Raw genomic sequence first — 14,185 nt, 5'->3', positions numbered from 1 at the left:
ATCTTTCTGATATTCTCTGCTTTCAGCCAAGATCCATCTGACATCAGCACTGATAGCCCTCGTTCCATGTCCTCTTCTGAATCTGGCAAGAACCTCTGGAAGTTCTCTGTCAATGTATGCTTGCAGCCATTTCTATATTACCTTTAGTAAAACTTTACTCGCATGGGATATCAAAGATATAGTCCAATGATTTCCACATTTTGTTGGGTAACCTTTCTTTGGAATGGGCACAAATGTGGATCTCTTCCAATCTGTCGGCTAGATAGTTGTCTTCCAAATTTCTTGGCAGAGATGAGTGAGTGCCACCTGTGCTGCTTCACTTTTTTGAAAGATTTCAATTTTTATTCCATCAGTTCCTGGTGCCTTGTTCTTTGCCAATTTGTTCAATGCACCTTGGACTTCTTCCTTCAATATCATTGGCTCTTGATCATATGCTACCTCTAGAATTGGTTGAAAATCAGCCATTTCCTTTTGGAACAGTGACTCTGTATATTCCTTTCATCTTCTTTTGATGCTTTCTGCATCATTCAGAAATTTGCCCAGGAAATCCTTAAATAAAGAAAGTCGAGGTTTGAATTGTTTCTTCAGTTCCCTTATCTTGAGAAATGCTGAACGTGTTCTTCGCTTTTGGTTTTCTAACTCCAGAACTTGTCACATTTTGATGTAATATTTGATTTTGTCTTCTTGACCTTTGAAATGTTCTGTTCAGCTCTTGTATGTACTCATTACTTCCATTTGCTTTAGCATCTCTATGCTGGAGAGCAAGTTTCAGTATCTCTTCTGATACCCATTTTAATCTTTTCCTTCTTTCATGTCTTCTTAATGACTTTTTGATTTCTTTATGCATGATGTTCTTGATGTCAACTATTCTGGCATTGGTCTTTACTGTTTAATGTATCAAATCTGTTCTTCAGATGATCTCTAACTTCTGGTGCGATATATTCAAGATTATATTTGGCTCTCGTAGACTTGGTTTAATTTTCTTCAGCTTTGGTTTGAATTTGCATACGAGCAATTGATGGTGTGTTCTACAATCTGCCCTTTCCTTGTTTAGGCTGATGATATGGAGCTTTTCCATCGTCTCTTTCCACAGATGTAGTCAATTTGATTTCTGTGTATTCCATCTGGTGATGTCCATGTGTAAAGCTGTCTCCCATGCGTTTTTGTTTTTTTTTTTATCATTATTATTTAATGTTTTATTGTGAATTATGTAGTAGTTTACATGGGAGAACATTAGTTTCATCCTATCCTATATATTTTCATTGCCATGGTTAAAATTCCCTCCACACATCATCAACCAACCAAAGGGTATACCCTGCAAGCCTGCCCCCCGGTTGTCAGCACACAGCCCCTCTTCCTCTCTGGGTCTGAAGTCCTTAGCCCCTCCATCTCTCCATGTCATTGTCTCTGCATCCATCTGTGGCATCACTGTTTCTCTAGGTAGGGTCCCGCTCTCTGCTCTTCTCCCTTGATGGTCCCAGGGACCTCTGCTCCTGTACTAAAAAGTTAATTATTCTCCTCCTTACTACAAAATGTCTACCTTTACATTTCCAACCCTCATAATCAGTCCTGATAACAATTATTCACTATTGTATCACAACAGACCTATCCACATTTCCTTTCATTAGCCCCGCCTAGACAAATTGGTTACTACTCAGTGGAGATTCTACCTTCCTTCATGCCCTCTGGATATACGTTACCTCTTGAAAGCTTGTAAGCCGGTCACTTCTTGCCTTTGTAGCCCCCCCCACATTAGATAGCCAATGCCCAAGTTGCCCATCCCTGTCTACTCTGTGTATGGAGAGGGTGGGAATGATCCTTGCTGTAAAGACTTTTTCCCTCATTTGAGCTACTGCATCCATAGGTGTAGGTCAAGTTCATCAAATTGTATCAGATTACTCTTTTTTTCCTCTTTCTTCTTCTAGTTGAGCTCAGATCATCCAGTCATTGAAGCCAGTCAAGTGGGTATTATTGGCAAGTTTGCATATTCTTGTGCATATGCTCTCTCTGCTTATCAGCTGGACACTTCACTCTCCATTCTGTTCCTCTGTAGCTATGTCACTGACTCTGGGCCCAAGAATCCCCAGGTCTTGCCACACTTCTGGCCAACCAGGTCTACACCCAGGTTCACAGGAGTCTATTGAGTGTTGTAGGGCTTATCTCACAGTTTCATTGCTATTTTTCCCTCAGTTCCCCTTATCAGTGACGGACATAGTCAACAATCAGAGTGTGTATTCCCATTGAGTCTTAGTCTTGGAAAGGAGTTTTCTCTGAGGGGACCTGACCACTTTCCTTGATGTCTCCTGGGCGAGCAACTTGCTTGTTCTTGTAGTAATCAGTTGGTCTGCCTATATTGTTTTTTTATTTTTCTTGTCAGTCTTTCTTTCAAGTATCTTCTGTTCTTCTAGCTGCTCCAGGCTTGTCTGCCTGTCCTTTCAAGTAGAAATTTCCCACCTCTGAAGATTCTGGATGCTGTTCAGGATACTACCTATAGTCTTATGTAATGCAGAGGCTCTGCAGGAAACCTCCTTTACTGGGAACATTGTAGCCCCATTTTAGGTATTCCAATCAGTTATAGGCAGAAGACGGACTTACAAGCTTTCTATGGTGATATTTCTGACTATTTCTCTTCCCCTCCAGTGTCTTTTTTATAATGGTATGCAAGGGAAATCAAGATTCAAAACACAGCCAAGCATCTTAACATTATTCCCCCCCTTTTGCCCATTCCAATCATGTCTCAATCCTTGTATCCCAGAGCCCTCTTGTTCCAAGGTTGTGCATACATCATTATTTACCTCTGTCCCACTTAGCCCATGCAAACCTGCCTAATTGTTCTCCCATCTACTTTGTTCTTCTATTCCCTTCCCCCTTCTTGTACATTGCCCCCCTCTCCAGCACCCAAGCTATCCTGTGTCTCTTCCCTGCCCTATGCTCCACCTTCCCCTCACCCCATCCTCCACATTCCAGCAACCAGCAAAGAATCCCACCCCCTTTAATATGGGTTTTTTTTCTTAGTCTTTTACAGTAGTGGTCCTATGGAGTATTTCTCATTTTGTGACTGCCTAATTTCACTCAACATAATGTCCTCAAGGTTCATCCATGTTATGCTGTGGCTTGCAGCTTCCCGGTTATTCTTCAAGGTAGCTTCCCCTTTCAAGCCATCCCTGTATCCTGAAGCCCTGTTATTCCAGGGTTGTGCATACTTCATCATTTACCCCTGTCTCAACTAGCCCATTCGAACCTGCCCAACCGTTCTCCCGTCAACTTTGTTCTTCTTTTTCCCCTCCCCCTTCTTGTTTATTGCCAACCTCCCCACCCCCTACTCCCAGGCTCTCCTGTATCTATTTCCTATCCTGTGCCCTTTCTTTCCCTCTCTCCACACCTCTCATCCCATACGTACTGGTGATCAGCACGTATATTTTTAGATTTTTTTTTCCCCTCCCTTTTGGGTGGGTTCTTTTTCTTAGTCTTTTATAATAATGGTCTTATGCGGTATTTCTCCTTTTGTGACTGACTAATTTCATTTAGCATAATGTCCTCAAGGTTCATCCATGTTATGCCATGTCTTGCTGCTTCTTGTTGTTCTTCAAGGTAGCGTAGTACTCCATTGTGTGTATGTACCACAGTTTGTTTATCCATTCTTCAACTGATGGCATTTTGGTTGTCTCCATTTTTTAGCTATTGTAAATGGTGCTGCTATGAACATTGGTGAGTATATATCTACTCATGTTATGACTCGTATTTCTTGTGGGTAAATACCAAGTAGAGGAATTGCTGGGTCATATGGAATTTCTGTTTTCCAACCTTCTGAGGAAGCGCCATATTGCTTTCCAGAGTGGCTGGACCATTTTGCATTCCTACCAACAATGTAGGAGGGTCCAGTCTTTCCGTATCCTCTCCAACATTTGTTGTCCTTTGCCTTTTTGAACTTTGCTGGTATTGCTGGTGTGATATGATATCTTGTTGTTTTCATTTGCATCTCTATGATGGCTAGTGATCGTGAGCATTTCTTCATGTTTGTTGGTGCCCGGATCTCCTCCTTGGTGAAGTGTCTGTTCATGTCCTGTGCCCATTTTTTAATTGGGTTATTTGTCTTTTTCTTGTAGAGGTATTGTAGTTTCCTATATATTTTAGAAATGATTCCCTTATCTGATGTGTCATTGCAAAAGATTTTTTTCCCATTCTGTGAGTTTCCTTTTTACTCTTTTGGTGAAATCTTTTGATGCACATAAGTTTTTAACTTTTATTTTGTCTATTTTTGTTTTTGTGCTTTCCAAAATGTGTGGTAGTCTATATATGCACTGAAATAGCGCCCTAACATTTGTCCCTATTTTTTCATTGATAACCTTCTTAATTTTGGGATTCACATTTAGATCTTTAATCCATGCTGAGTTCCTTTTTGAATAGAGTGTGAGGCAAAAGTCTTGTTTCAGTCTTTTACATATCGCTTTACAGTTCTACTATCACCATTTATGGAAGAGACTGTCTCCTCCCCAAGCAATATGCTTAGGCACTTTGTCAAAAATCATTTGGCTGTATGTGGTTGGGTTAATTTCTGGATTCTCTATTCTGTTCCATTGATCAATGTATCTTTCATTGTACCAGTACAAGGCTGTCTTGACCACTGTAGCCATGTAGTAACTTTTGAAATCAGGGAGTGAGAGACCTCCAACCTTGTTCTTCTTTTTAAGCAGTGCTTTGCTTATCCTGGGTTTCTTTCCTTTCCATATAAATTTAGTAATTGTCCTTTCCATCTCTTTGAAGAATGTTGTTGGAATCTGGATTGGGATTGCATTGTATGTATAGATTGCTCTTGGTGGTATTGACATTTTCACGATGTTGAGTCTTCCTATCCAGAAACATGGTATGTTCTTCCATTTCTGTAGATCTCTTTTGGTTTCCTGTAGTAGTGCTTTGTAATTTTCTTTGTATAAGTCCTTTGTTTCTCTGGTTATGTTTATTCCTAAGTATTTCATCCTTTGTGTGGCTACTCTCTTGTTTTTGGACATGTTTCGATAAGGTTTGTTGCTTTTTATTCAGCATGGTTTTTATTATTAGTAGTATTATTATTTTCAAGCTTAAGTGGACACTTGAACATTAGTAGTTTGCTTACTGGGTGTCTCCTAGTGAATATGATCAGGAGATAGGCTTCCTTTATCGCATGTAATGCTTAGTGGGTGTTGTTGGGTCTTGTCACAGTAGTGGAATATTATGGGGTATGCTTACAGCTTGGCTATTTGGCCACGATTACTGCCTCTTCTTGGGTAATGTAGGGAGGAAAAGCTCCCACCTCCAGGAAATGTGTGATCAAAAGGACCAAAAGCAGAATTAATATAAGTGCATAGACAAAAATCACCACTTTGGAACAGAAATGAAGCTGTGGGCGACTGTCCAGTGCTGCACTATCAGTGTGTGTGCAATTAGAAGCCTCCAGCCTGGTGTGGGGGTGACCACTGTCTCAGGTCCCTCCTCTAGTCACCATTGTAGAGGTGTGCAGGTAGATATTGGGGAGTTAATGGGAGAAAGATTGTCCACTATTTTTGTCTCTGAAAGTCACATAGTTATCTGAGTGTGCACAGCGCAATTCTCACAATAGTTGAGTCCTGTTATGCTGGGATTTTACAGATTGCTTTCAATTGGTCCTGCACAGGGAGCTCAGGCAGCACAGTGGCCATGGATCTCAAGGACAATAGCTGGAAATTCCAAGCTGCTCTGGTAGCGTAGTGGTTACGAATCGGGCTGCGAAACTTAAGGTCAGCGGTTCGAAACTACCAGCCGCTCCGCGGGAGAAAGATTGAGGCTTTCTACTCCCGTAAGGATTTACACCCTCGGAAACCTGTACAGGGTCTCTATGGGTCGGAGCTGACTCGACGGCACTTAACAACAACAACAACCGGGGAGGAAGGTGAGGTGCCCCGTCCCCACTCAGAACCCCACACAGGTTGGCTGCCATCAGAAACTATTCCAAGGTGCACTGACGTGAGGAGTTCAGCTGGAGAACTTTTGGATCCGTGGGTCCGTGGGTGATATCTTAAGTCGCTGCCAAGCTCCCTCCCTCTGTACAGTGCGAAAACTGGCCTACCTGATGACCGGGCTAAGAAATGAAGATGGGACAGGGAGAGAGAGCCGTAGAAATGTGTAGTCTCCCACATCTCTTTTTGTGTGTGTGTGTTTGCTGAAAGCACCATTTTCTGAGCTTGGCTGGCTTTAACCCCACCCTCTAAACTCTGCAGGGGCAGGGTTGTCGCCAAGGGAGACCAGTCTCCAGATTCCTAACTCACCCATATTTTCCTTAATATCGTGATTTTTTTCACTTGTGAGTGCAGGAAACTGACATCCTAGATCTTATGGTAGATCCGGAGCTCTGGAGTTGTTCTATTAGCCCTTCCTTCGTGAGATCCCCTTCCCTTCTCACCGGAGCTTACCCTACCTGGTTTTTGAGGCTGTAGGCCCAACTGGAAGTCTCTCCTATGCTGTTTTAAAAAGGTATTAGAAATGAACAAATCATTGATTTTGCAGAATTCTATCATTTGTTCTCCAGCATCGTTTCTATCACCATGGACATATTTTCCAAGTACTAATCCTTCTTCTTTGTTCTCAACCTTTACATTACAATCACCAATAATGATCAATCCATCTTGATTGCATGTTTGATCAATTTCATATTGAAGAAGTTGATAGAATTCTTCTATTTCATCCTTACTGGCTTTAGTGGTTGGTGCGTATATTTGAATAATAGTGGTTTTAAGAGAAGAGATACCGCTTCAAACATCCATTATTAATCGGAAAATGGAATGTACCAAGTATGAATCAAGGAAATTGGAAATCGTCAAAAATGAAATGGAACACATAAATCTTAGTCATTAGTGAGCTGAAATGGACTGGCATTGGCCATTTTGAATCTGACAACCACATGGTTTACTATGCCAGGAATGACGAATTAAAGAGGAATGGTGTTGTTGCATTTATTGTCAAAAAGAACAATTCCAGATGAGTCATGAGGTACAACGCTTTCTGTGATAGGATAGTATCCATGTGCCTACAGGGAAGTGAATCTGGTTACTTTATATAAAGTATATTTTTATTTTTTCTTGAAAAGTCCTGTCTGGCTCACATCCCCCCACAGGGAGCTGAGTGATGGCATGAACTTAAGTTTGGATGTTCTACCTCCAATCTATCCTGCCTGCTACCTGTCAACTGCAAAACCTTTCTTTATGTGCCTGTGGCATGTCAGTTTCCCTGATTTACATCCTTCCACTTATATTTCCATTACTATGTTAGTGGTGTGCTATGGAGTCGATTCACACTCATAACAATTCTGTATTTGGTTTCTGAGGCTGTAAATCTTTACAAGAGCAGAAGACTCACCTTTCTCCTGTAGAGTAGCTGGTAGTTTCGAACTACTGACCTTGAAGTTAGCATCCAAATTTGTAACCACTGCACTGATTCTAATAATACGCTTCCTGTTCTAGAAATGGGAAAATTCAAACCAACTTAATTTACAAGGGAGGACATTTTAGTGTCAGTCAAGAACTCTCTACACAGCTCTTCTCCTGTACTGTATGATGCTTCTCTGTTATTAAAGTAAAATGTCTTAGGAAAAATAATGAGCTTCTTGTAACGAAGCCTTAAAGATGCATATTTTAGGGAGAATTCCTAGATATTTAAATACTTTTGACGTTTATCCTACTTTTGTTGTTGTTGTTACGTGCCGTCGATTAGTTTTTATAAATTAATCTTATTTTAATGTTTTCTCATCTTTTTTTAAATTTAAATCTTAGCAAAAATGTTCAGTATTTTCAGATAGGATTTGTTTTATAGTAATGCCTTTTTAAAGAAACAAATTAGGTTAATCCTATTATTTGTTTTGTTAGATGGCACTAAGCAGTGAGGATGTTCTTTGAATTGAAAAATATGACTTGCAACTAGGTCTTATCATCTCAAATATCTTATGGGAAATTAAGCATTTAGATTAAGGAATATATGTCTCTAGATGACATGTGGTCAGATTTGGAGGACAAAATAAATACAATAGATACATGTCTAGAGAATTCTTTATAATGTTGACATATGATTGCTACCACAGTGAAGATTCCTAAAATATCATGTTAACTTTATGGATTAGTCCACATTCTTTTGTAAGTATAATTTTATGACCTCCTTTGGTTTTCTTTGGAATTGTTGACCAGTTGCCAAACTGTAATGTTTAAATGTATTTCTGGTTCTTAGCTTTTCATACGTCATGTAAAGATGAAATAAATAACTTAGATCTGGTGTTTAATTATTTTACAAATCCTCACAATGTCCCTTCCTTTTCTTTAGTTTTCTTTTTGTTCTTTCCTATAGGAAGGGATAGAATCTGGTGATCCTGGCACTGATGATGGCCGATTTTATTTTCACCTTGGGGATGCCATGCAGAGGGTTGGCAACAAAGAGGTAATTGGTTTCTGAACTTCTTGTTACTGTAACAGGGTCAAGTGAAAAAGAGTGGGAAAATTCTATTACTAGGATGAAGATGCTGTTGTTGTTATGTGCCGTGGAGTCGGTTCCGACTCATAGCGACCCTGCACAGGGTTTCCGAGGCTGTTAATCTTTACAGGAGCAAAACACCTCATCTTTCTCCCGTGGAACCGCTGGTAGTTTCGAATGCTGACCTTACGGTTCGCTCCTTAGAATGAAGATACAATTCAAAATTATTTTAAACTTAGATATTTGAAAATAATGATTTAAACTATCTATTTCATCTGTTATATTTAAACTATTTTCAGAACAACCCAACAATTCCTACTGAATCTTATATGTAGCTTTTGTGATTTCACTTTATAGTGTTTTTTTAAGATAGTAGGTGAGGAATCCTGGTTAAGATGGCAGAGTAAGTAGATTCACTGAGCCGACCCCCTGCAACAAAGGTATGGGAGACAGAGAAAAATACAAATAATGATTCAGGAATGCTGAGCATCAGCTAGGACAGAGATGTAGGTTGAGTGCCTACTGGAAGAGAAACTGAACAGGAGCAGTGAGAGAAAAGAAACACAAGCAGACTGTGGGCTGATAACACTGTCTGATGATTTTCACCTTCTATTGTGTCATGTCTCTTTGGAATGGACACAAATATGGATATATTCCAATCAGCTAACAAGTTAGCTGCCTTCCAAAATTCTTGGCATAGGTAAGTGCCTTCAGTGCTGCATCAGTTTGTTGAAAGATATTTCCATTTGTTGTGACATCACACATGAGGTTTTTTATGTGTGTTGTTTATGTTTTCTCCCTCTTTTCTTTATAGATTTGACAATGGTTTGGCAAATTTATTAATCCTTTCAGAGAACCCACTTCTTTCTTGTTGGTTCTTTCTATAGTTTTTCTGTTTTCTATCTCGTTTATTTCTGCTCTAATCTTTATTATTTCTTTTCTTCTGGTGACTGTAGGTTTACTCTGCTGGTATTTGTCTAATTGTTGAAGATGTTGTATTAATGTGTTGATTTTGGCTCTTTCTTCTTTTTAGATGTGTGAATTTATTGCTATAAATTGTCATCTCAGGGCTCCTTTTGCTGTGTCCCAAAGGTTTTGTTGTGTTGTATTTTCATTTTCATTTGTTTCTAGGAATTTTTAAATTTTGCTTTTCATTTGTTCTATGATCCAGGAGCTTTTTAGCAGGATGTTATTTAATTTCCATGTATTTGACATTATTTCCTTGATCTTCCTATTGATTTTTAATTTATAGCATTATGATCTGGGAAGATGCTTTGTAGAATTTTGATGTTTTAAAGTTTATTGAGATTTGCTTTGTGGCCTAACACATAGTCTATTCTGGAAAATGTTCGATGTGCACTGGAAAAGAATGTGTATTATATTGTTGTTGGATTGAATGTGTTGTACAAATCTATGAGGTTTAAGTTGGTTGATTATGTTATTAAACTCCACTGTGTCTTACGTTGAATTTCTTTCAGGTTTTCTGTCCTTTTTCAAAAATGGTATATGAAAATCTTCCACTTTTGTATATTTGTCTTTCTTTCTTCAATTCTATTAGGGTCTACTTTATGTATTTTGGGCCTCATTCATTGGAAGCATAGATATTTATTATGGTTATAGTCTCTTTTTCACTTGACCCTTTAATCATGAGATAATTTAAAAATTATTAATACTTTCTATTTCTTATGCCGGATTTTTTCCTTAAAGTTTATTTTATTAGAGATTAATATTACCACTCCTGTTTGTTTTTTTATTGCAACTAGCTTGGTATATATTTTTTCTATCCTTTAATTCTTAATCTATTTTTGTTTTTATCAGGTATGACTATTATAGACAGTATATTGAAGGATCCTGTTTTCTTACTGATTCTGCCACTCTCTCTTGACTGGTGTGGTTAATCTGTTGACATTCGGTGTAATTATCAATAGGTATGAATTAATTGCTCTCATTATGTTGTGTGTTTTTAGGTGGTTCTGCTAGTTTCTTTGTTTTGCATGCCTTCTTGTGCTGAGTTACTTGTTTTGTGCTTTTTCTTGTCAATTTCTCCATAATTTTAATATTTCTATAATCTTCGTGGATTTTCCTTTCCTTGATATATTATGAAGTATTAAGCTTTTTAAATATTACCATATGTACTATAAATTTCTTTCTCCTTTTAAAACAGTTTGTTTTATCCTGAAATCTACATGAACCCCTCACCACCTGGCTCTCTGTTCCTATATTTTTCCCTTCTTTTGCATTGTAGTTGTCATGATCATAGACTGGCCTCCTAGGTACCCTAATTTCATTCTTGTTAATTTTCTTCTGCTCCAGGCTCTTTCATTTCTCGACTGATTCAGGCTGATTTGGTTGTTGTCTGCTCTTGCTGGATCTCAGTGCAAATAACTCCCTTTAGTATGTTTTGAAGCACTGACTGGCTTTTATAAAATCCCTTAATTTCTGTTTGTCCTAGGGTATTCTGATTTCACTATCATATTTGATTGACAAATTTTCTGGGTGTATGATTTTTTGTTGGCAGTCTTTATTTTCACAGTTTTGTATATGTCTTCCCATTGCTTTCTAGCCTATATGGTTTCTGCTGAGAGATCAGAACTTAATCTTATTGACTTGCCTTTGTAGGTAACACTTTTATTTCCTAGCTATTTTAGGAATCTTTCTTTGTCTTTGATTTTAGAGAGCTTGATTATGATATGTCTTCGTGATTTTCTTTTGTGGTGTAACCTACCTGGGGTTTGCTCAGCTTCTTGAATGTTTATCTTCTCATCTTGCAAGAGGTTAGGGAAATTTTCTTTCAGAAGCTCTTTGATTATCTCTTCTGTGGTTTTCTTTGGTTTGTCCTGTTCTGGAACTCCAATCAACTGTAGGTTATTCCTCATCATGTTGTCCAGTATGAATCTTAGACTTTCTTCAGATGTTTTCGTTCATTTTTCTGCTTATTATTCTGTCTTAGCTGTATGCAGAGATTTGTCTTCAAGCTCACTGATTCTGGCTGCCATCCCTTCAATATTACTCCTTTGCTCTTTCAGTGAATTGTCCATTTCTGGATTTAGTATTGATTGCCTGGACCCCTTTTTGCAGGTTTTGTATTGTCTCCAATGCTATAGCTATTTTGTTTGATTAATCCTATAGCTCTTTTCTGATTTCCTTATTTTCCTCAAACTTTCTATGGAACATTTGGATGCACCTCAACATCATTCTTTTGAATTCCTTTTCAGGCAGTTCCAAAGTCTGTTCTCCCTACAATGCAAAGTTTACCTCTTCCTTTTGGTAGTTTGTTTGAGCTACTCTATCTTGTTTCTGCCATAAACAGCAAATTTCTGTTGCTTTATAGGCATTGTCGTGTTGTAGTTGTATTAATTACATGAATGCATGTTGGTGTGTTCTTAAGTACTCTCCAATTACCTCATGGTAGTTGTGACGAGGAGATGGGCTTTTCTTTTCACTGCTCTTAAAGCTCAATGCAGAATGTTTTCTGCAAGTGTTGGTTGTAGATGCTGCTAAGTGTGTAGCAGCTTGTATTGGCTCTTGCTCAGATGGTGGGGTTTTTTGTTTGTTTGTTTTTTATTAGATGATAGGGTTTTGTAAGGTGTGATTGTGCTTTGGCTGTATGGCTGCAATTGTTGTATCTTGTTGGGTAAGGCAAGAAGAGAAAGAGCTCCCTCAAGACAGAAAGAGGACAAAAAAAATAAATAAATAAACATGATAGTTGAAAATCATAAAAACCCAGGGAACGAAAAAAAAAAAAAAAAAAAAGAAAGAAAGTAAGAAAAACCCATGGGGGAAAAATGAGTAAGAATTTAGTGCCTCCTGGTGTGGCACTGCAGTTTAATGTACTGAACTGCAAGGTCAGTTTGAACTGCAGGGTCAGCAGTTCAAACTTATCAGCTGCTCTTCAGAGTCACTATGAGTTTGAAATTGACTCGACTGCACTTAGCAACAACAACAATATGCCCTCTTGCCTTTAGAGTTGCTGAAAAATTTCAAGAAGTTCTGCTATGCCTTATGATGAACTCAAAGTTTTGGTTTTGGCCTTTTCTCCCTTCCTTCAAGTCAATTCAGCTGTTTCTCCTAGGCTAGATCAACTTTGGAAGACACTCCTATTGCAAGTTCTTCCTGTTGACTCCGTCCCCTTCTTCAGTTCAGTGCCCTGCAATCCTCACTGTGTAGATCATTATGCATGCATAGCCAAACCTACCCTGAGAGTATCTACTTGATGAAGTTTCCCCTCTAGTCCCCAGAGTAGAGATGAGTAAATATATCAAAAAAAGAGAAAGGAATATTAAGAAAAGGAATGCTCCCAAACTTATCTCTGCAGATCATTCAGAGATAAAGCTGGGAGCATTTTCTGGAATGTCTTGACCCTCTCTCCACTCACTCTTGTTCAAAATGGTTGTGGCAGGACATGTTGGCCACCCAAATCAGAAGCCACCTCCCTTCTTACTTCTGCTCCAAATCTTAACTTCTGGTAAGCACTATATCCCCTTATTTATCCCCTTGTCTGAAGTTCAGAGTTCCTTGACCATCCTCTGAATCTGTTTCATCCAGTTTTCCATGTTTTTGCTGGCCAAGTATTTCCATTTGTATTTCATCAATTCCCAGGGTCTTATTCATTGTCAATGCTATAAGTACATCTTGGACTTCTTCCTTCAGTACCATTGACTCTTAATTATATGCTGCCTCTTGAAATGGTTGGATATCAACTGTTTATTTTTTATACAGTGACTTTGTATATTCCTTCCATCTTCTTTTGATGTTTCTGGCACCATTCAATATTTTGTCCATGTTGTTCTTGTTAGGTGCCATCGAGTCAGTGCTGACTCATAGTGACCTTATTCACAGCCAAACAAAACACTGCCTGATCCTGGGCCAACCTCACTATCGTGGCCACGCTTGAGCTCATTGATGATGCCGCTTGGCCAATCCATCTTGCTGGAGGTCTTCCTCTTTTTATCTGACCCTCCACATTACCAAACATGATATCCTTCTCCAGCGACTGATCCCTCTTGACAATATGTCTGAAGTATGAGACATGAAGTTTGGCCATCTTGGTCTCCAAGGAGCACTCTGGCTGCACATCTTCCAACACAGATCTATTGATTGTATGGGCAGCCCATGGCACTTTCAATATTCTCCTCCAACACCATAACTCAAAAGCATCAATTCTTGTCCATAGAACCCTTTAATATTGCAAGTTGAGGCTTGAAAGTTTTTCTTCAGTTCTTTCAGCTTAGTTTTCTAGCTCTAAGTCTTTCATTGATATAGTCAAGATGGCAGATTGGGTAGATGTGCAGTGAGGAGCTCTGTCACCAACAACACAGAATACCGGGCCAAGCAGGTTTAGGGGATGGTGCTAGAACTCTGAACCACATATAAAGGAATATTTAGAAGCTTGGAAGGCTTATAGCTAGGGTAATTTGTAGCAGAATCAAGAAATCCATTGCTTTCTAAATCAAGATGCTCAGCTATTCCCACTTGGGAGAGACCAAGTGGGGGAAGGATCAGAACAGCCATGAACGCCTGACAGAACCATGGAGATATAGGGGTGGACATTCGTTTTTTGATATCTGTTCATTCGTCTCTCGCTGGCTGCGCACCTCTATTCTGGTGATTAGAGGGGATGACTGAGCAAATGGATACCCCACCCCCACCCTTGGAGGGTTCTACTACACATGCACACAAATCACCTCAAAATTTAAAGTGACAGTTTCCACTTAAA

At 39.0% G+C, this 14,185-nt stretch overlaps 1 protein-coding gene across 1 annotated transcript in view; it reads left to right on the top strand.

The window, feature by feature from the left end:
* Positions 1-14,185, top strand: part of LOC102830544 (aspartyl/asparaginyl beta-hydroxylase-like) — a 174,354-nt gene that overhangs the window by 52,395 nt on the left and 107,774 nt on the right. Inside the window, exon 6 of the mRNA XM_006874048.1 lies at positions 8,347-8,436. Within this exon, the coding sequence (XP_006874110.1) occupies positions 8,347-8,436 (90 nt within the window). The remainder of the gene's footprint in view (positions 1-8,346; positions 8,437-14,185) is intronic.

The sequence above is a fragment of the Chrysochloris asiatica genome, unplaced genomic scaffold, assembly GCF_000296735.1.
Source record: "Chrysochloris asiatica unplaced genomic scaffold, ChrAsi1.0 scaffold00259, whole genome shotgun sequence".
NCBI classification, from domain to species: Eukaryota; Metazoa; Chordata; class Mammalia; order Afrosoricida; family Chrysochloridae; genus Chrysochloris; species Chrysochloris asiatica.
Note: the sequence above shows the minus strand (reverse complement) of the source record. Positions and strands in the feature narration are given on the sequence as shown.